The 22,664-nt window shown below is 36.2% G+C and overlaps 1 protein-coding gene across 2 annotated transcripts in view; it reads left to right on the forward strand.

Moving 5' to 3' along the window:
- PCCA (propionyl-CoA carboxylase subunit alpha) overlaps positions 1-22,664 on the forward strand; it is a 355,728-nt gene that overhangs the window by 140,009 nt on the left and 193,055 nt on the right. For both annotated transcript variants that reach the window (XM_059995774.1, XM_059995775.1), the window contains 2 exons: positions 3,604-3,698; positions 9,049-9,199. In XM_059995774.1, coding sequence (XP_059851757.1) covers positions 3,604-3,698; positions 9,049-9,199 — 246 coding nt within the window. The remainder of the gene's footprint in view (positions 1-3,603; positions 3,699-9,048; positions 9,200-22,664) is intronic.

Raw genomic sequence — 22,664 nt, forward strand, 5'->3', positions numbered from 1 at the left:
AAAAAAAAAAAAAAAAAAAAAAGTTTACAATGGTAAATTTTACCTATATTTTGCCACAATGAAAAAAACTACACAACATTTAACTATTTCTTATAATTCTGTGGGTTGATTTGGTTTGGCTGGGCACATCTTTTGCCTCACTAGGTGTCTGTCCACTGGGGCAGTAGTCATGTTGGGGCTTGACTGGTTTGGAACATCCAATGTTAGTGCCTTGGAGGATTGACTTGAAGGTGAGGTCAGCCAAGACATGGGACAGCTGGGCCTCTCTCTTTCTCTCTTTATTCATTCTTGGGGCATTTCCACATGACTTCTCCATGTGGAATTTCTATCAGGATATCCAGACCTCTTATATTGAGTATCAGAGCTATGTGAAGTAGCCATTCTGTCTTTTAAAGTTTAGGTGGCACAGGAGCACTTTTGTTGCATTTTGCAAGTCACTTGGCCAGCCTAGAATCATTGCCATAAGTGCTTATGCAAGGGTGCGCATACCAGGGTTTGTTATATTCAGGGCTATTTTTGGATACTAGTTATCACAACCCTTTCTACGGCCCCCAATGCTCATGTCCTTCCATAGGCAGAATATACCTACCTTCCTTCCAAGACCAGAATCTCATATTCAGACTTGGTTCAGGTATAGACGAGACTTCTTGTGTATGGTTTCTCAAGAGCAGTTTTTGTGATGTGAAGATCTCTGTATTTAAAGACAGTGTGACACTCAGTTATCAAAAATACAATGATGAGTAAAGGATATGACACTGCAATGAATACCCCCTATTCAACAAGGTAGAAAAAGGGAGGCACACAGTATTCAATGGTTCTTAGCAATCAAAACCCAGAAATTTAAGCTGAGAGATCCCTTTGGAGGGTTTTGTAATAATTCTTGTGGGAGAGGGTAGCACCTTGGGCCAGCGTGTGGTGGAGGTGGTGAGATGTGATTGAATTCTGGATATTTTGTGAAGGTAGACCAGATTTTCTAAAGATCAGATGTGATGTATAAGAAAAAAATAAGGCATCAAAGATAGTTTTAGGCTTTTGGCCTGACGAATTATAGGAATGGGACGGTCTTACTGAGAAGGGAAAGTCTGTGAGAGGTAAATGTTTTTGGGGAGGAAATCAGGGTATGAAGATGGACCAATGAAGGTTGAGATGCCCATTAGATATCAAAATGTAGGTGTTGAGTAGACTGTTGGATATTTAAGTCTGTAATTTAGGGGAGATATTTGGGCTACCCTTCCTGTAAGATCCTAGAGGTAAAATTAATTTTCCCCCCTTTTCTATATTCCCCATCTAGCACTTATTTGTGCTATTCGAAGACCACTTACACCATTTTATCTTTAGCTATCAGACTTTCCTCATAGACGAAGAAGTCCTTGAGGACAGAGGCTGGATCTTATCTCATTTGTTTTCCCTAGCAACCAGGCAGTGTCCTTCACATTACTAATACTCAGTAAATGTTTGTTCAGTTGTTTTAAATAATTATATTTCTACATAAGCTTTTAGTTTATTTTAATTAACCATGGCTTATATCCTAGCCGATATTTTTAAACTTAGGTGAAAATATCTCCCAGTAACTTAAATAGGCAACACAGATGTTTCCCATATCTGATCTACACTTGGAAGGTTTTTTACTTGTTTTCTTCAGTTTTAATTAATTAATGTTAGATAATTTGTGCATATGATAAAGGGTATTCAATGAAAAGTAAGCCTTCTTTCACCCTTGTCTCCAAGTCCCCTGGTTTCTATCCCTAGAAGCAGGCACTGTTACTGTTTTTTGAATATCCTGCCATAGTCTGTGAAGTATATACATGTATATCAACTATTGTTTTTCACACGAGCTATCACATACTCCCTTCTTTCTCGGGCTGAAACTGTGTACTGGCAATAAGAATGGCACAGCTCTGTGTGGTTTAAACCAGGGCACTGATGGCATTTTATGGGCTGGATCCATGGATGTTAAAGGGCTTGCCATTATGTGGAGCAGTCTATTATGATAAAGCTTTTTCAGTAAGCAGTATATCTGGGAGATCTTTCCATATTCAGTACGTGCATATCTGTAAAGGGCTATATTAAAAATTAAAAAAACTCATGATGTATTTAAGTATTAACTTCTCTTACAAGCACTTTTTATTTATGATGTTTTCTGGTTACTTTGTCTCTTCATTTGATTAATGGAATTCCCTGGTTGTCCAGTGGTTAGGACTTGGCACTTTCACTGCCCTGGCCTGGGAACTAAGATCCCAGGCACAGTTACACAGACTTCAAGGAAAAACAGACTTGATTCTGGGTATATTTGAATCTGATATTTTACAGTTGAAAATGTTTCTAAGAATTCTTGGTTATTGTGGCTTTATTTCTTGGAGACTAAGTCTACTTTCACTTCCACGTCAATTAGAATAAAAAAGGAGGTAGAATAAATTTAATGTTTAAAAATAGTTCTAGATGTACTTCATGCAGTCACCTTTGAGTCTTAGAAATAAAATTCCAACTTACTGGCATTTCATTACTGTAATGTTTTCCTTTGTTTGGAAGCATTCTTGAGGTTTGGTAGGTTTTAGTTCCTAAAAATTAACCTTGTAGTCATTTATTAACTGTTCATTTTATAGTTTATTATACTTGTTAAACCATGATCTCTTTTGATTTGATGTTTTCAGCAGCCATATAAAATATTAAGATGACATTATCTACTGTTTATAATGCATGGGAAAACAGTGACTTGCCCAGAGAGGTGGCATAGCTGTTTGGAGCTTAAGTTAGTGCCTTGATTTTGGCTTCTAGAAGAGCTTTTACCCCCGTGAACTTAAATATATGCATTCAATAGTATGTATCTACTCCTTAATCATGAAAATAGATTAATCTATTTCTGATCAAGTATTCTATGCAAAAACATTAATAAAGCACATGTTTTACTGTTTCCAGATTTAGCTAATAAGATATATGTTAAATTTGAATTTCAGATAAACAGTGATTTTTTTTTTAAAGTATGTCCCATTCAGTATTTGGGATATATTTTTATTAAAATTTTTATTAAAATTAAAAACTCCCGTTTATTTCCCATTATTACAAATGGGAAAAAGCATAATGTTATATATTAACCCCAGACCTTTTACCAGTTTCTTATAACAAAAATAAAGCACAGTAAAAATATCCATATATAAGTAACAGACCACATACTGGTTGTAAGTGAAATAGCATTTCCTGATCAACAGACGTGATAATATTAACAACAAACAGATGTTTGTAATAATCCTGCGGCTCTCCTACGTGCCCTTGAAATCTAGAATATATTCCCTTTATTGATACTCATTGTCCCTCACAAAATTGGTACAATTGATTCTCATATTTTACCCAGTGTATTGGAAATGTAAGATGAGAATTTTTTCCTCGAGTCTTTAATAAAAGTGTTCAGTTGAGTTTTGGAGTGGTAAATATAAAATTTTCCTCCACTAATGTCAACCAAAAGAAGACTGTATTTGAGAGGTATATATGTTTTATGAGGTTGGAGTATTAAAATCCAAGGGGTGTTGCATGGAGAAAATGTTAATTGGGCACATATGCTATGGAGATGGCTCTGTAATTTTTCAAGTGGTATTATTGCTCTTTCAGGTTTTAGGTGATAAACATGGGAATGCTTTGTGGCTCAATGAAAGAGAGTGCTCAATTCAGCGAAGAAATCAGAAGGTGGTAGAGGAAGCACCAAGGTAAGAGCTTCTCCCAGGGAAACTTTATAGTAGTCTGATTTTTATATATTTCACATATTTCTTTCCCATTTTATTAGCTAAAATTGCTTTAATAGTAATAGTAGAATGTATTAGTGTGTATATATTAAAAATTCTCCTCATTGAGGTATAATTGACACATAATTATCTCTTGAACAGCACAGTTGTTAAGGATGCTGACCCTCCATGCAATTGGAAATCCACATATAACGTTTAAAGTAAGCCCTCTGTATATGTGGTTCCTCTGTATCTGCAGTCAACTGACCTTGGATCTTGTAGTACTGTAATATTTAGTATTGAAAAGTGTAAGTGGATCCTTGCAGTTCAAACCTGTGTTGTTCAGGGGTCAACTGTATTATATTAGTTTAAGGTTTACAATATAATGATTTGATATTTGTATATACTGTGAAATCACCATAGGAAGTCTAGTTAACATCCGTCACCATATATAGTTAACAGAATTTTTTTTTTTGTAATGAGAACTTTTAAGAGCTACTCTCTTAGCAACTGTCAAATAAGCAATACAGTATTATCTGTAGTCACCATGCTGTACATTGCATCTCAACGACTTATTTATAGCTGGAAGTTTGTACTGTTTATGTCCCCCTCCCCCTCAACCGTCAATCTGATTTCTGCATCTATGAGCTTGTTGTTGTTTTTTTTTTTTAAGATTCCACGTATAACTGAGATCATACAGTGTTTGTCTTTCTCTGTCTGACTTATTTCAGTTAGCATAATGCCCTCAAAGTCCATCCATGTTGTCACAAATGGCGATATTTCATTCCTTTTTTGTTTTGGGGTTTTTTTTTTTGGCTATGCAGCTTGTAGGATCTTAGTTCCCTGACCAAGGATTGAACCTGCACCTTTGGCAGTGAAAGCACGGAGTCCTAACCACTGGACTGCCAGGGAATTGCCAAGATTTCATTCTTTTTTATGGTTGAATAATATTCCACTGCATATGTGTATGTGGTATGTGTATATATATACATATATATAATATACATACATATATATATACCACATTTCTTCATCCATACATCAGTGGACACTTAGGATGTTTCCATGTCTTGGCTATTATAAATAATGCTGCAGTGAACATGGGGGTGCATGTTTCTTTACAAGTTTGTGTTTTTGTTTTCTTTGGATATATACCCAGAAGTGGAATTACTGGATCATATGGTAGTTCTGTTTTTAACTTTTAAAGTAACTTCCATACTCTCTTCCATAATGGCTGCACCAATTTACATTCCTACCAACAGTGCACAAGGGTTCCCTTTTCTTCACATCCTTGCCAACACTTGTTATTTCTTGTCTTTCTGATAATAGCCATCCTAGCAGGTGTGAGGTGATATCTCATTGTGGTTTTGATGTACATTTCCCTGATGATCAGTGATGTTGAGCACATTTACATGTGTGCATTGGCGATCTGTGTGTTTTCTTTGGAAAAGTGTCTATTTAGATCTTTTGCCCATTTTAAAATCAGATTTTTTTCCTGTTATTGGGTTGTATGAATTCTTTATGTATATTGAGTACTAACCCCTTATCAGACATACGATTTGCAAATATTTTCTTCTATTCAGTAGGTTACCTTTTCATTTTGTTGATAGTTTCCTTGGCTGTGTAGAAGCTTTTTAGTTTGAAGTGGTCTTAATGTATATTTTTATAATTAAGAATTTGCCACTTGATCTTTCTCAGTACTTCAGTGCATGCAAATGAGAGAATACTTGAACAAGAAGTTGGGGTTTCATTAGAGGAAAAAGTGGGGTGATAACCCACTCTGACTCCCATAGTCTTCTAGGTAGCCTAGACCCTGTTGGTGTGTCTGAGCATGTGGAATTTCTGGGATACCTACCTTCTAGGCTCTCCAGTTGGCAAAAGTTTCATAAAGTTGATCCTGAATTTCCCGAGTTTATCCTACCATGAAAAGGCTTTTGGGACATGGTTCTTAAGAGATTCCTTGATTCATCAGAACTACTTTGGGCACTTCTCCAAGCCACCTGTCATGTGTTTGGTGTAGCAATTTCATGGAGCTTCGTTTCTACTTTGATGCTAGTTTGGTATTTATATATATTCTGGTTTCCTCTTAGTTCTTAAAAATCCCCAGTTGAGTGTTCATTGGTATATTTAGTAACTAGACATTAAGGAATATAACCAATTGTAGCTTAATCAGCATAGCCAGTGTGCCTTGAAAAAATGTGCGTGTGTGATTTCTGAAAAGATTAAGTCTGAATATGAGTGGATTTTTAAAATCACAGAGTATTGTTAAAAATCAAATCCTATATCCCCCCCCCCAAATTATAGATTTAAATATCCAACAGTCTACTCAACACCTACATTTTGATATCTAATGGGCATCTCAACCTTCATTTGTCCATCTTCATACCCTGATTTCCTCCCCCAAAACATGCACCTTTCAGAGTCCTTCCCATCTTCACCATGCTGTGAAGAACAGCCCTTTGTGGCCTACATGGGGTGTAAGACGAATGGAAGAAGAGAACCAAAAGGAATGTTCTATGTCTTTAGGAAGAGTCCTAGAACCTGCCAGCGTTGTTGACTTGGCAGTGATCCGAAGTTAGGTACTTTCCTAGGGCGTCTGGGATATGTCTCTTTTCCCGAAGTCACCATGTGCCCAGATAGTTGAATGGAAAAAGGGGACAGGGGATGATGGTAGAACAGTAATAGTCTCTGACACACCACTTTTGCAGTCTTATGTTTTCTTATCTTCTTGTCTTAACACTTCCAATATAATTAACTTTCTCTTTTTATTGGAAATCCACTCAAGTCTTACATGGGATAGAAATTTTTCACAGACTGGGAACCTTGATTTTTATTTGTTTCCTTTCTTTCTCTAGAAATGTAAGTTTTTCATATGAACATCTCATCTATTAATTGAGAGAAAAATCCAAGGAAAACTTAAAGCAGTAGGAAAAAAAACTAGAACCGATTGTTAATAGTGACTTGATACGTATTTGTGTATTGTGAAATATTAAAATAAATGGAATATGCAGTTTTCAATTCTTGGAGTAAGAATCTCCCTCTGTGCTTTGAGTGCAGTGGTGAGCTTGCTTGCAGCTCTGAGTATCACTAGCAGAGTTTATGACAAGGGAAAGAATAAGACCAGACAGGACAAAAATAGTTCTACTCACCTGTGCTTGAGATTATCCAAATGTTACGATGTTAATCTTTAGTTGCATTTCCTTTTTTTTCTTTTTGGTTGCATTAATTTTGTCAGCCATTATTGTTGAAATGTCATCTATGCCTGTATCTGTTAGGTTAATGCAGAGCTGTTATTTATAATAGGTAGATAAGATTCATAACATCTGAATCCAATGATGAATCCTAATGTCATCAACCGGGAGACAGTATGAAGTACGCTTCCCACCTGTGACGTATCCTTGCCTCCCCTTCAACCAGTCAAACCTGAATCTATTCAAGGCTCTAGATCTAATCAGCAGTTTACAAGAAATAGAAATGTAATGTTAAAAGACCTTGTGAACATTGCATGTAGAGGAATGAGACAGGAAAATGACCAGATCCTTGGCTTAAAAAAAAAAGAAGAGGACATTACAAGTTAAAAGAATCATAAAGATTTAAAAACCAGTCAAATGCAGTGGCTAGATCTTATTTGGATCCTGATTCAAAGTTATTAGCTCTAAAAAGATATTTACAAGATAATCCAGGAAATTTGAATACTAACTGGATATTAAAGCTATTAAGGAGTTCTTGTTAATTTTAAAAGTGTGATTATGTTATAAAAGAGTACTTATAGAAACAGATACGGAAGTTTTTTTTATGGAAGAAGTAATACCTAATTTGGGATTTGCTTTAAAAAAGAAAAAAAAATGGAGTTCCCTGATGGCCTAGTGGTTAGGATTCCGGACTTTCACTGCCGTGGCCTGGGTTCAGTCCCGTCGGGGAACTGAGATCCCATAAGCTGTGTGGCACAACCAAAAAAAAAGGGGGGGGGGGGACTGGTAGAAAAGTGGACATGCAGCATAGACAAAACAAGAATAGCTATGTAGTAATAATTGTTACATATGGGAAACAGGTATGTGCAAGTTCATTGTATTCTTCCATAATAAAAAGTTCATAATATGTCATCTAAATCTTACACATTTGAGAATAATTTTAATCCACAAATAGAAAAGTAGTCAGTGTTTTATTTCTCAGAACCTTTTTTGCATAGAAGCAAAATATGTGAAAATGCAGAAATGATTTGATAATATTCTTTTCAGGGTTCATTGAAACCCTTTTACTTGCCTGCTGGAAGGTGCTTTTTTATTGTGAAACAAAAGTTTTGAGGATTTATTAGATGTACAGTGGATTCTTGTTATTTGTGGTAGTTATGTTTTTTTTAAATAATTAATTAATTTTTGGCTGTGTTGGGTCTTCGTTGCTGTGTGCAGGCTTTCTCTAGTTGGCAGCGAGCAGGGGCCACTCTTTGCTGCAGTGCATGGGCTTCTCATTGCGGTGGCTTCTCTTGTTGCAGAGCACAGGCTCTAGGCACGAGGACTTCAGTAGTTGTGGCACGTGGGCTCAGTAGTTGCAGCTCACGGGCTCTAGAGCGCAGGCTCAGTATTTGCGGCACATGGGCTTAGTTGCTCTGTGGCACGTGGGATCTTCCCCGACCAGGGCTTGAACCCATGTCCCCTGCACTGGCAGGCGGATTCTTAACCACTGCGCCAGCAGGGAAGTCCTGTGGTAGTTATATTTTATAAAGTCACTGTGAACACTGAATTAATAAATACTGAAGCATTGCTCCTAGGGGAAATACAGAATTAAGTTTCTGTGAGCCTCTGGTCAGAACATTTTCATCAACCGATTAATACATAACCTTGTTTTGTATGTGTTTCTGTTGAAAGACACCTTATTTTAATACATACTATTGATTCATTAACCTTGAACTCACCGTCCTGGCCCGCAGCGCTATAATGCTTGCCTGAAGGAAGCTCACCTAACACATGTTTTCTCTATAGGGCACGACTTCCAATCTTACTTGGAGAAATTATGAATATATATGTTAAATTTTACTCATAGGAAACAACTACTTGTGCTAAAGTAACTGTATATTTTATAGATTGATTGAAGTTGCAGTGTAGTGTGGAAAGTTCAGATGTTTTATAAAAATCTTAAGTTGATTTATTTAAACATGTTATGCTTAATAACACAATAAGCATACATTATAAGCATATATAAAGCATATAATATGAAATCTTAAGTTGATACAGATGATCATATCTGAGTAAACTTTAAGAAAATTTTTATGTAATGCACACAAAAGATTACTTAATTTTTGTTCAAAATGTAGGAAATTACTCTTTCTTATTTGCAGCCTTTTTCTGGATTCTGAGACTCGAAGAGCAATGGGAGAACAAGCTGTAGCCCTTGCCAAAGCAGTAAATTATTCTTCTGCTGGAACCGTAGAATTCCTTGTGGACTCAAAAAAGAATTTTTATTTCTTGGAAATGAATACGAGGCTCCAGGTAACAGAAACTCTGGTTTTCATTCCTCTCCACGCCTCTATACTTTTCCCTTCTTCACCACCCCTTCTTGTGTTATAAAAGCTAAAAATCAACTCCTTAAAGTGTTAAATATTTAGTTTTTATGCTTGTGCTAAGAAATCTGTTGGAAATGACAGATAAGTATCAGGTTAATTTAATGGTCAGTGTCTAGCCCTTCTGCTTTGTTACTGTTAATACTTCATATTGGAAATTCCTTTTTTTTTTCTTGAACTTTCTTGATGAAGTGCATTAGTTAGGGTTCATATGCTGATAAGAGAAACTACTCTAGATATGATAAATAGAAAGGGATTAAGGGCTTGCCAGTCATTGGAAGGGATGGAGGAAGGAAGGGTATCTAGAGTGAACTTGCAGGAATGACCGTCAGAACTGGCTTCTAGAGGAACTGACACCTCTGCCACAGTTATGAGGTTGAGAAATCAAGCGGCTGCCCTGGAATTTGACTTTAGGGACATGCTTCCTCAGTTTCAGTCAAGGTCTCTGGAAGCCACTGGTGCTGTAACTAGTGGCTTTATTTCCTTCCTTCTTCCCCCTTTTCTTGGATTTAAATTGTAAACTAACATACACATACAGAACATTACATAGAATACAAATGTGTAGTTGAAAAAATTATTAAAAGCAAGAGTTCACGTAAGCCTCAGTAGGATCGGGAAGTACCGAAATGCCCAGCGCTTCTTACCCCGCCCCTCAACTTCTTCCCCTTCTCAGTGATTCCACTTCCATCTTCTTACTTACTATTCTGACTGAATTCTAAATATCTCCTTATATTTCTGGATAGCTCTTCCTTTTATTTATGCACACCTAGGAAATAGAATTAATTTTGCCTGTTCCTTTTTTAAACTTTAAATCAGTGGGATTATATTGTATGATTTTTATATTTGGTTTCTTTTCTCAACATTGTGCTTATTAGATTATACCATGAGACTGATTTTCATTTACTGTGGAAGAATTTATATATCTAGATGCATTTTGAGACCAATGGTAATACATATTTATAGTTTGTATAGTTATTAACCTCAGTAATTTTTGCTCAAAACTTACAATACTCCTGCTTGAAATAACTTTTTTAGCTTGTATTCTATTCTTGTGAACATCTTTAGAAGTGGCAGAATTTTGCCTTTTAAAGATTAATTTGATTTTGATTAAAAATATGTCTTTATAATGAAAATGTCTAATTAGATAATTAGCTGGGAAATCATGTTTTTGATTAAAATGGAGACTGTTATGTCATGATGAGACTAATAGCTTGTAATACAATTCTGAATGCAATTTGAAGTGACTACAGTATATTTTTATTTTATTCAAGGCACAATGAATACTGGATGGTTTAGTTGGGGTATTTAACAGAATTTGCAAAATTAATAACCAGTGTTTGTTTAGGGCACTTTGTTACTACGTTCTGATTTTTTTTCAATCTATTTATTTTTTATTTGTTTCTGGCTCATTTATCTCAGCCTGTAAGTTTTTTTAAGTTTGGCCCATGGTTGTTTTTGTTATAAGACTTCCAAAAGTTGATATTTATTATCAAATAATTCTGTGTAGGGAGTCTAAATCATTTAGGTACCTACGTTTATAGTTTGTTTCATGGATGGCTTGCCAGGAAATTATGTTCAGTACCCTCAAAAAAGATTATAAATGAATTTCAGGAAAAAATGAAATTCATAAAGAATGTTATCATATTAGATCTCATAGTACCTAATTTTATGCTGTTTAATAGCACTTTTATAATTTGTCTCCCATTTAATGTGTAACAGTATCTCTTTTCTCGCTTGCATTTGCTTCCAGTGGCAGTAATCTTGTCAGTTACCAGACAAATTAATTTTGATTTTTTTAAGAAGCATCTGTGTGATGGAGGGATATTTGCTGGTGGAGGGTGAAACTGAATGGGAGCATGAAAAAGGATCTTGGATTAGTATTCAGAAAGACATTCTTAGATACTTCAATGACATCTTTCCGATATTGTTTAAACAATTCAAATGTCATTTTAATAGTAGATTTTCTGTTTCAAATTTCTTTGCTAACCTTAAATTATAATACTTAAGGCACATTCACCACATTGTTTATCTTCTAAGATATATGTTATCTCTAATTAGTGTTTCAGTTTGAGTCTGGAGAGCTATAATTTTCTTTGTGTTTTTTTTTTTCCTTGAAATTTCCTGATTGAACTGTCACTTTTTCCAGCTTTAGTATTTGTACATTTTTTCCTGGTAATAGAAATGTGAGTAGCATCTTCACTTTGCTGGATTTTCTTAAGAGCGATATTTGAAATAAATACTGTTTCTCCTTAAAGAGAAACACTGAGAAAGTCACCACGTTTGGTGCGTAAATACTGGTTTTGTTCTCAGTCTGGTCAGAATTTATGTATCAGGATTATCTGTGCTATCCCCATATATGTTTGTTTTTAAAGTCATTGTTTGCCTTTGCTGAAAGATAAAATTCAAATGCTTTTGCATTACAAGTCCCTTTTCTCTGTGGCCTTAATCTCTCCTTTCTTTTCCCTGAGTTCAGTTTGACCTCTGTGTGCCTTTATCATGTTACCCCTTTGCTTGGAATGGTCTCTGTTCATTTCTCCTAGTAGGAGTGCACATATGTATCCACCCATGCTCACCTGTTTCCTTCTGTCTTCATTTGAAAGATGGATAGATATGGATACTTTACCAAAAAATACAGTTTTATTAAAATGTTATTTTAATGAAATAAATGATATGTAATTTTGCTTGAATAACTTTATAGTTTCCTACTTCATTGAATTGAAATACTAAGAATTGGTAATACTTGGTTAAAAGAAAATCTAAAGTGTTCAGAAGAGTATACATTGGAAAAACAACTTCTCATACCACATTTTTGTTACCACAACCATGTATTTTTCCTGCAGAGACAACCTTTGTTTTACTTAAAAATATATCTTTTGTAGTATTCCATACCTAATTTAAAGCATTATCTTCTTCATTTTTGTGATTTTTAATATTCAGTTGTATGGATGTACAGTCATATAATTTCATTGGTTTCCTAGTGATAATTTTTGCAGTATTCTGCTCTAGCAAATAGTGCAGTTATTGAAAGACCCTATACGTCATCATTTTGCACATGTGGAAGTAGAATTGCCTGGAAAGTGATATGTCCTTTTATAATTTAGTGAAGTATTATCAAGTTGCCTTTTATAGAAGAACTTGCCTGGCCAAAAGGCAAGTTTTGCCTTTGGATCTTTGTATGGTAGTGAAAAATGTGTCACATTTTCATTTTTCTTATTATGAGTGAGGATGAATTTTTCTTCATAGATTCCTTTACATTTCCTTTGCCCTTTGGGTTTTCTTATTGACTTATAGATGTTTTTATTTTTTTGGGAAATTAGCCATTTGTGATATCATCAGGAAGCACTGCTCCATGAATATTTTCACATTTTTAAAGAGTGAGGGCTTTCTAACCAAAGACCTCTGGCACCTGATTAAATGATAACAGCTTTAAAGATAGAGTGCTAGAGAGAAAGCCTTATCTTTCCCCAGAGCCATTTGTTGACATTCCAGATTGGTAAATAGAGGCCTTCCTCCTCTCTCCCCAGAAGGATTTGTTTACTTCCCAGAGCCAAGTTTGCTCTCTCTCCAGAGATGAAGAAGGGCAGACGTGCCAGGAACTCTTTTTTTAACAAATACATTTATTTATTTATTTATGGCTGTGTTGGGTCTTCGTTGCTGTGCATGGGCTTTCTCTCGTTGTGGCGAGTGGGGGCTACTCTTCCTTGCGGTGCACGGGCTTCTCATTGCGGTGGCTTCTCTTTGTTGTGGAACATGAGCTCTAGGTGCACAGGCTCAGTAGTTGTGGCACATGGGCTTAGTAGTTGTGGCTCATGGGCTCTAGAGTGCAGGCTCAGTAGTTGTGGCACACAGGCTTAGTTGCTCTGTGGCATGTGGGATCTTCCCGGACCAGGGCTCGAACCCGTGTCCCCTACATTGACAGGCGGATTCTTACCCACTGCGCAACCAGGGAAGTCCCCAGCAACTCTTATATAAGCTCTGAGATAAATATTTTTATTTTTATATATATATTTATTATATTTATATTATATTTATAATATTTATATTTATTATTATATAATATATTTATTATTTATATATATTTATTTATATTTATATATAAATATTTTATGCCCCTGTGATAGGTGGACATATATATATATATTTATTTATTTCTATTTATTTATATTTATATATAAATATTTTATGCCCCTGTGATAGGTGGACAACCCTCTGCACGCACAGGGACGTTAGACCCATGGGGAATTGGGGTGTGAGAAATGGTGTGAAGATGCTCTGTGAGTAAACAATTGCTTCCTTCTCCAGTCCAGGAACTGTGTTTGTTTCATGGCAGAATTAACAAATGAATGTAGATATAAAATATACAGATATGATTTGTGGCTACTTTTCTTTCACCTGTTGCCTATCTTTTGGACTTTGTATATATTTTTTCTTCCTAGGGAGAAAATTTTTGTTTTTAAATTTTGCAGTTGAATTTCTAAATCTCTTTGTCATTTCTGATGTTGTAATATACTTAGACTTTTCCTACTCAATTATAATTGAAACATTTTTCTTCCATGTTTTCTTTTAGTACTAATTTCATCTTCCTTGGTGAAATTTTCAGTTCATCTGGAATTTATTTTATTTTTTTCAAATGGTTACCTGTTTGTCACAGCCATTATTGAATAATCATTCTTTTCAACATTAATTAGAAGTCATTTTCATTATATACTGAATTCTCATATGTATGCAGATGTCTACTGTTTTCTTTTTTTAACCTTTCTGTTTATTCATGTGCTAGTACCACACTATTTTAGCTGTTATATCTTTTTATTATAATACAGTATCCAGTAGGAATATTCTTTCTGATTACTCTTTTCCATGTGAAGTTTTGGGGTTTTTTTTTTTTTTTAACATCTTTATTGGAGTATAACTGCTTTACAGTGGTGTGCTACTTTCTGCTTTATATCAAAGTGAATCAGCTATACATATACATATCTCCCCATATCTCTTCCCTCTTGCGTCTCCCTCCCACCCTCCCTATCCTACCACTCTAGGTGGTCACAAAGCACCGAGCTGATCTCCCTGTGCTGTGTGGCTGCTTCCCACTAGCTATCTATTTTACATTTGGTAGTGTATATGTCCATGCCACTCTCTCACTTTGTCCCAGCTTACCCTTCCCCTTCTCCATATCGTCAACTCCATTCTCTAGTAGGTCTGCGTCTTTTTTCCCATCTTGCCCCTAGGTTCTTCATGACCATTTTTTTTTTCTTAGATTCTATATATATGTGTTAGCATACGATATTTGTTTTTCTCTTTCTGACTTACTTCACTCTGTAGGACAGACTCTAGGTCCATCCACCTCACTACAAATAACTCAGTTTCGTTTCTTTTTATGGCTGAGTGATATTCCATTGTATATATGTGCCACATCTTCTTTATCCATTCATCTGTCGATGGACACTTAGATTGCTTCCATGTCCTGGCTATTGTAGATAGACCTGCAATGAACATTGTGGAACATGACTTTTTTGAATTATGGTTTTCTCAGGGTATATGCCCAGTAGTGGGATTGCTGGGTCGTATGGTAGTTCCAGTTTTAGTTTCTTAAGGAACCTCCATACTGTTCTCCATAGTGGCTGTATCAATTTACATTCCCACCAACAGTGCAAGAGGATTCCCTTTTCTCCACACCCTCACCAGCATTTATTGTTTCTAGAGTTTTTGATGATGGCCATTCTGACTGGTGTGAGATGATATCTCATTGTAGTTTTGATTTGCATTTCCTTAATGATTAATGATGTTAAGCGTTCTTTCATGTGTTTGTTGGCAATCAGTGTATCTTCTTTGGAGAAATGTCTATTGAGGTCTTCTGTCCATTTTTGGATTGGGTTGTTTGTTTTTTTGATATAGAGCTGCATGAGCTGCTTGTAAATTTTGGAGATTAATCCTTTGTAAGTTGCTTCATTTGCAAATATTTTCTCCCATTCTGAGGGTTGTCCTTTCGTCTTGTTTATGGTTTCCTTTGCTGTGCAAAAGCTTTTAAGTTTCATTAAGTTCCATTTGTTTATTTTTGTTTTTATTTCCATTTCTCTAGGAGGTGGGTCAAAAATGACCTTGCTGTGATTTATGTCATGGAGTGTTCTGCCTTTGTTTTCCTCCAACGGTTTTATAGTGTCTGGACTTACATTTAGGTCTTTAATCCATTTTAAGTTAATTTTTGTGTATAGTGTTAGGGAGTGTTCTAATATCATTCTTTTACATGTAGCTGTCCAGTTTTCCCAGCACCACTTATGGAAGAGGCTGTCTTTTCTTCAGTGTATATTCTTGCCTCCTTTATCAAATATAAGGTGACCACAGGTGCATGGGTTTACCTCTGGGCTTTCTATCCTGTTCCATTGATCTACATTTTTGTTTTTGTGCCAGTACCATACTGTCTTGCTTACTATAGCTTTGTAGTATAGTCTGAAATCAGGGAGCCTTATTCCTCCAGCTCCATTTTTCTTTCTCAAGGTTGCTTTGGCTATTCAGAGTCTTTTGTGTTTCCATACAAATTGTGAGGTTTTTTGTTCTAGTTCTGTGAAAAATGCCATTGGTAGTTTGATAGGGATTGCATTGAATCTGTAGATTCCTTTTGGTAGTAGAGTCATTTTCGCACTGTTGATTCTTCCAATCCAAGAACACGATATATCTCTCCATGTATTTGTGTCATCTTTAATTTCTTTCATCAGTGTCTTATAGTTTTCTGCATACAGGTCTTTTGTCTCCTTAGGTAGGTTTATTCCTAGATATTTTATTCTTTTTGTTGCAGTGGTAAATGGGAGTGTTTTTTTAATTTCACTTTCAGATTTTTCATCATTAGTGTATAGGAATGCTAGAGATTTCTGTGCATTAATTTTGTATCCTGCTACTTTACCAAATTCATTGATTAGGTCTAGTAGTTTTCTGGTAGCATCTTTAGGATTCTCTATGTATAGTATCATGTCATCTGCAAACAGTGACAGCTTTACCTCTTTTTTTCCTATTTGGATTCCTTTTATTTCTTTTTCTTCTCTGATTGCTGTGGCTAAAAATTCCAAAACTATGTCGAATAATAGTGGTGAGAGTGGGCAACCTTGTCATTTTCCTGATCTTAGTGGAAATGGTTTCAGTTTTTCACCATTGAGGACGATGTTGGCTGTGGGTTTGTCATATATGGCCTTTATTATGTTGAGGTAAGTTCCCTCTATGCCTACTTTCTGGAGGGTTTTTTATCATAAATGGGTGTTGAATTTTGTCGAAAGCTTACTCTGCATCTGTTGAGATGATCATATGGTTTTTCTCCTTCAATTTGTTAATATGGTGTATCACATTGATTGATTCGCGTATATTGAAGAATCCTTGCATTCCTGGGGTAAACCCCACTTGATCATGGTATATGATCCTTTTAATGTGCTGTTGGATTCTGTTTGCCAGTATTTTGTTGAGGATTGTTGCATCTATGTTTATCAGTGATATTGGCCTGTAGTTTTCTTTCTTTGTGACATCTTTGTGTGGTTTTGGTATTATGGTGATGGTGGCCTCATAGAATGAGTTTGGGAGCGTTCCTCCCTCTGCTATATTTTGGAAGAGTTTGAGAAGGATAGGTGTTAAATCTTCTCTAAATGTGTGATAGAATTCGCCTCTGAAGCCATCTGGTCCTGGGCTTTTGTTTGTTGGAAGATTTTAAATCACAGTCTCAGTTTCAGTGCTTGTGATTGGTCTGTTCATATTTTCTGTTTCTTCCTGGTTCAGTCTCAGAAGGTTGTGCATTGCTAAGAATTTGTCCATTTCTTCCAGGTTGTCCATTTTATTGGCGTATAGTTGCTTGTAGTAATCTCTCATGATCCTTTGTACTTCTGCAGTGTCAGTTGTTACTTCTCCTTTTTCATTTCTAATTCTATTGATTTGAGTCTTCTCTCTGTTTTTCTTGATGAGTCTGGCTAATGGTTTATCAATTTTGTTTATCTTCTCAAAGAACCAGCTTTTAGTTTTATTGATCTTTGCTATCGTTTCCTTCATTTCTTTTTCATTTATTTCTGATCTGATCTTTATGATTTCTTTCCTTCTGCTAACTTTGGGTTTTTTTTGTTCTTTTTCTAATTGCTTTAGGTGCAAGGTTAGGTTGTTTATTCGAGATGTTTCCTGTTTCTTAAGGTAGGATTGTATTGCTATAAATTTCCCTTTTAGAACTGCTTTTGCTGCATCCCATAGGTTTTGGGTCGTCATGTCTCCATTGTCATTTGTTTCTAGGTATTTTTTTTAATTTCCTCTTTGATTTCTTGAGTGATCACTTCGTTATTAAGTAGTGTATTGTTTAGCCTCCATGTGTTTGTATTTTTTGCAAATTTTTTTCCTGGAATTGATATCTAGTCTCATATCATTGTGGTCTGAAAAGATACTTGATATGACTTCAGTTTAATTAAATTTACCAAGGCTTGATTTGTGACCCAAGATATGATCTATCCTGGAGAACGTTCCATGAGCACCTGAGAAGAAAGTGTATTCTGTTGTTTCTGGATGGAATGTCCTGCTCCAATTGTGTTATCAATTAAGTCCATCTTGTTTAATATATTATTTAAAGCTTGTGTTTCCTTATTTATTTTCATTTTGGTTGATCTGTCCATTGGTGAAAGTGGGGTGTTAAAGTCTCCTACTATGATTGTGTTACTGTTGATTTCCCCTTTTATGGCTGTTAGTATTTGCCTTATGTATTGATGTGCTCCTTGTTGGGTGCATAAATATTTACAGTTGTTATATTTTCTTCTTGGATTGATCCCTTGATCATTATGTAGTGTCCTTCTTTGTCTCTTGTAATAGTCTTTGTTTTATAGTCTAGTTTGTCTGATATGAGAATTGCTACTCCAGCTTTCTTTTGGTTTCCATTTGCATGGAATATCTTTTTCCATCCCCTCACTTTCAGTCTGTATGTGTCCCTAGGTCTGAAGTGGGGTCTCTTGTAGACAGCATATATAGGGGTCTTGTTTTTGTAATCATTCAGACTGTCTATGTCTTTTGGTTGGAGCATTTAATCCATTTACATTTAAGGTAATTATCAATATGTATGTTCCTATTACCATTTTCTTTATTGTTTTGGGTTTGTTATTGTAGGTCGTTTCCTTCTCTGTGTTCCCTGCCTAGAGAAGTTCCTTTAGCATTTGTTGTAAAGCTGGTTTGGTGGTGCTGAATTCTCTTAGCTTTTGCTTGTCTGTAAAGGTTTTAATTTCTCTGTCAAATCTGAATATGATCCTTGCTGGGTAGAGTAATCTTGGTTGTAAGTTTTTCTCCTTCATCACTTTAAATATGTCCTGCCACTCCCTTCTGGCTTGCAGAGTTTCAGCTGAAAGATCAGCTGTGAACCTTATGGGGATTCCATTGTATGTTATTTGTTGCTTTTCCCTTGCTGCTTTTAATATTTTTTCTTTGTACTTAATTTTTGATAGTTTGATTAATATGTGTCTTGGCGTGTTTCTCTTTGGATTTATCCTGTATGGGACTCTCTGTGCTTCCTGGACTTGATTAACTATTTCCTTTCCCATTTTAGGGAAGTTTTCAACTATAATCTCTTCAAATATTTTCTCAGTCCCTTTCTTTTTCTCTTCTTCTTCTGGAACCCTTGTAATTTGGATGTTGATGTGTTTAATGTTGTTCCAGAGGTCTCTGAGACTGTTCTCAATTCTTTTTTTTTTTCTTTATTCTACTCTGAAGTAGTTATTTCCACTATTTTATCTTCCAGATCACTTATCCGTTCTTCTGCCTCAGTTATTCTGTTATTGATTCCTTCTAGAGAATTTTTTATTTCATTTATTGTGTTGTTCGTCACTGTTTGTTTGCTCTTCAGTTCTTCTAGGTCCTTGTTGAACATTACTTGTTTTTTCTCCATTCTGTTTCCAAGATTTTGGATCATCTTTACTATCATTACTCTGAATGCTTTTTCAGGTAAGACTGCCTGTTTCCTCTTCATTTGTTGGTCTGGAGAGTTTTTACCTTGCTCCTTCACCTGCTGTGTATTTCTCTGTCTTCTCATTTTCCTTAACTTACTGTGTTTGGGCGTCTGCTTTTCACAGGCTGCAGGTTTGTAGTTCCCGTTGTTTTTGGTGTCTGCCCCCAGTGGGTAAGGTTGGTTCAGTGGGTTGCGTAGGCTTCCCGGTGGAGGGGACTGGTGCCTGCGTTCTGGTGGATGAGGCTGGATCTTGTTTTTCTGGTGGGCAGGACCATATCTGGTGTTGTGTTTTGGGGTGTCTCTGACTTTATTATGATTTTAGGCAGCCTCTCTGCTAATGGGTCGGGTTGTATTCCTGTCTTGCTAGTTGTTTGTCATCGGGTGTCCAGCGCTGGAGCTTACTGGTCATTGAGTGGCTCTGGCTCTTAGCGTTGAGATGGAGATCTCTGGGAGAGCTTTCACTGGTTGATATTATGTGGGGCCGGGAGGTCTCTGGTGGACAAATGTCCTGAACTCGGCTCTCCCACCTAAGAGGCTTAGGCCTGACACCTGGCAGGAGCACCAAGACTCTGTCAGACACGTGGCCATGTACGTGTGGAGTTTCTGGCCTTTTGGGAAGTCTGAGGTCTTCTGTCAGCGTTCAGTAGATGTTCTGTAGAAGTTGTTTCACATGTAGTTGTATTTTTGATGTATTTGTGGGGAGGAATGTGATCTCCAGATCTTACTCTTTTGCCATCTTGAAGGTTCCCCCGTTTTTATTTTCTTAATGGTGTCATTTGAAGCACAAAAATTTTTAATTTTGATGAAGCCCAATTTACCAAGTTTTTAACTTATGGATTGTGCTTTTGATGTAGTTCCTGAGAAATCTTTGCCTGACCTAAGGTCACAATTTTTTCCAAAGTTTGCTTTTAGAATTTTGCATATTAAATTCTGGATTGGAAATAATTTTTCATTGACTTTTTGAAGGCCTTATATTGCTTTCTTTTAATTTCTACTGTTGATATTGAGATGCATCTGATTATCATTTAAAATTTTTCTCTCCTTCTAAAGGCTTGTAAGATCTCCTCTTTGTCCCTAGTTGTGGTCAAAATTCCTAATTATCTACCAGTTACTACTGATAAGGCAAGAAGTGGCCCTTTTATCTTTTAATTTATTAACATTATGGACTCTTCTGATACATTTCCTTTATATTCCTGGAATACATTTTAATTAGACATAGTGATTTTCCTTTTGGTATTTTGCTGGATTTTGTGAATATAAATATTTTTATTTCTTTTTAAAATATTGTCTTTACCAGATTTTAGTAATAAAGTTATATGTATTTTTTTCGAAGCAAACTGTGGGAGTATTCTTTTTCTGGGGTCTAGTTAATAATAGGCATTATCTTTTCTTTAAAAATTCAGACTTAGATGTGAATCCATTTGTTGCTGGTATCATTCTCAATGGTAGGCCTTTAAAGATCTTTCTAGACCCTTCTGTTATAGACCTTCAGTATTTTATGAGGTAATATCTATTAAAAAGTCAAAGTTATTAACTTGCCCAAGTTCACCAAAAAAAGCAAAAGAAAACCCAATGTTATTGAAGGTTGTTGTTTTATTCACTTCCTCTATATCTTTTCTCTCTCTTTTTTTAAATTGGATCTGTTTTATTTAGAAAGAAATGCAAGGATGTCTTAGATATATAAAGTTTTTCATAATTTATTAAAAAATAAGATTTTATTTTTTAGAGCAGTTTTAACTTGGCCAGTATTGTTTCCTGTATGTATGCCTCCTTTTCCTTGCTTTTACGCCTTATAGCTGGAGTATTTTAACACAAATGTCAGACATTAAATAATTTCATCCATAACTGCTTCAGTATACATCTCTCAGCTTTGCTTGCACTTGTAATAATGTTTACATATATATCTACAAAATAATACGTACAGTATAGGTTTATTGCTGTTTGCCTGTGTGTGTGTTTTTTTTGTTTGTTTGTTTGTTTGCTGATATTTTCCATTTATTACTGCAGTATACAGTTGCTCTGAAAGTGCAACACTGACTCACTCTTGTCACAGCTTCTGCACCTCCACTGGCAAATACTTGGAAATTCATTCTTGGAGCATCATGGACCACAAGCTTCTCTCTGGGCGGGAAATTACTGTCACTGCCAGTGTCACAGGGAAAATACACACACACGCATATGAATAGAGGGATGAGAAGAGCCCTGGAGAGGAGTGGGGACCAGTTTCTGAGGGGTCCTGGAAACAGCGTGCCTGAGCAAAGGGAACAGTGACACCCCACCTCCCAGCAGCAACCTAACCCGTCTGCTAGGTGGGCCCTGGTGCACCTTTTCCCCTTCGTCTCTGGAACTGGTGACACCGTAAGCATAACTGTGTCCTATCTCAGTGTAGCAGAGGCGCATGGAGTCAAAAAGAATTGAAAAGGCCTCGCAAGCTAGCGTGGAAAACGGGTGGTTTGGAAAAACTGACTCTTCAATCTCCGATTTAAAACTGTTAGGCAGAAGAGCTGGAGAGCTCTGGGGGTAAGATGCTGCCTAGCAGAAATAACTCTTGTTCTAGCCAGCGTATATTTGATGGGAAGAAAATAACTTTTGAGTGCTGCAAAGACAAAGGTGGAGGTGGGGCATGAGCAGCTCTAGGAAACACAAGAGATTAAAAAATCTGAACAAATGAGATCAAAAAAAAAAGTAAACACAAATACGGACAATACACCTACACACTCGGCTTGACGAAACCCTCACTCATGAGCACGTTATACACTCACACACTAATCATGGTCAGGCAGATGCCCAAAGGAGGGCAAATCCGAACATCTGCTCTCTTTGGAATTTTCATGGCAAACTGAGTTTAGGCAAAAGTGAAGACCTCCTGGGTCTAAACTCAGAAGGCAGCCTTTGCTCCCCATTGTAGCCAGTGTTGCTCCTATATTTGTCTGAGCCGTTCCCAACTATCTGGGCACTAGAATTTATTCTTCATATTCCTGGAGTTTAAATCACTGCTAGATATTATCTGATCTAACTTCACCCGTAATGGAAGCACCTCCCTTTTGGCTCTATATTCCCCTGTTCTTTTAGGAAAAAACATCCCTAGACAGTGATAGTTAGAGGGTGTTTAGGAGTTGGAAAGTAGGAAGAGAGTAATATAAATACAGTAAGGAAATACCTTACTGTTTGCCTTTTATCATGACAGAATATCTTTATCTTGTTTAAGTTGTTTAATCTTAAATTCCACCTTGACTCATATCATGTTGCATCTCCTACTTTTTTTTATTAAAAATTTTTTTTTGAATTTTATTTTATTTATTTTTATTTTTTTTATTTTTTTGTGGTACACGTGCCTCTCACTGCTGTGGCCTCTCCCGTTGCGGAGCACAGGCTCCAGATGCACGGGCTCAGTGGCCATGGCTCACGGGCCCAGCCATCTCCGCGGCATGTGAGATCTTCCCCGACTGGGGCACGA

The sequence above is a fragment of the Delphinus delphis genome, chromosome 18, assembly GCF_949987515.2.
Source record: "Delphinus delphis chromosome 18, mDelDel1.2, whole genome shotgun sequence".
Classification (NCBI taxonomy): domain Eukaryota; kingdom Metazoa; phylum Chordata; class Mammalia; order Artiodactyla; family Delphinidae; genus Delphinus; species Delphinus delphis.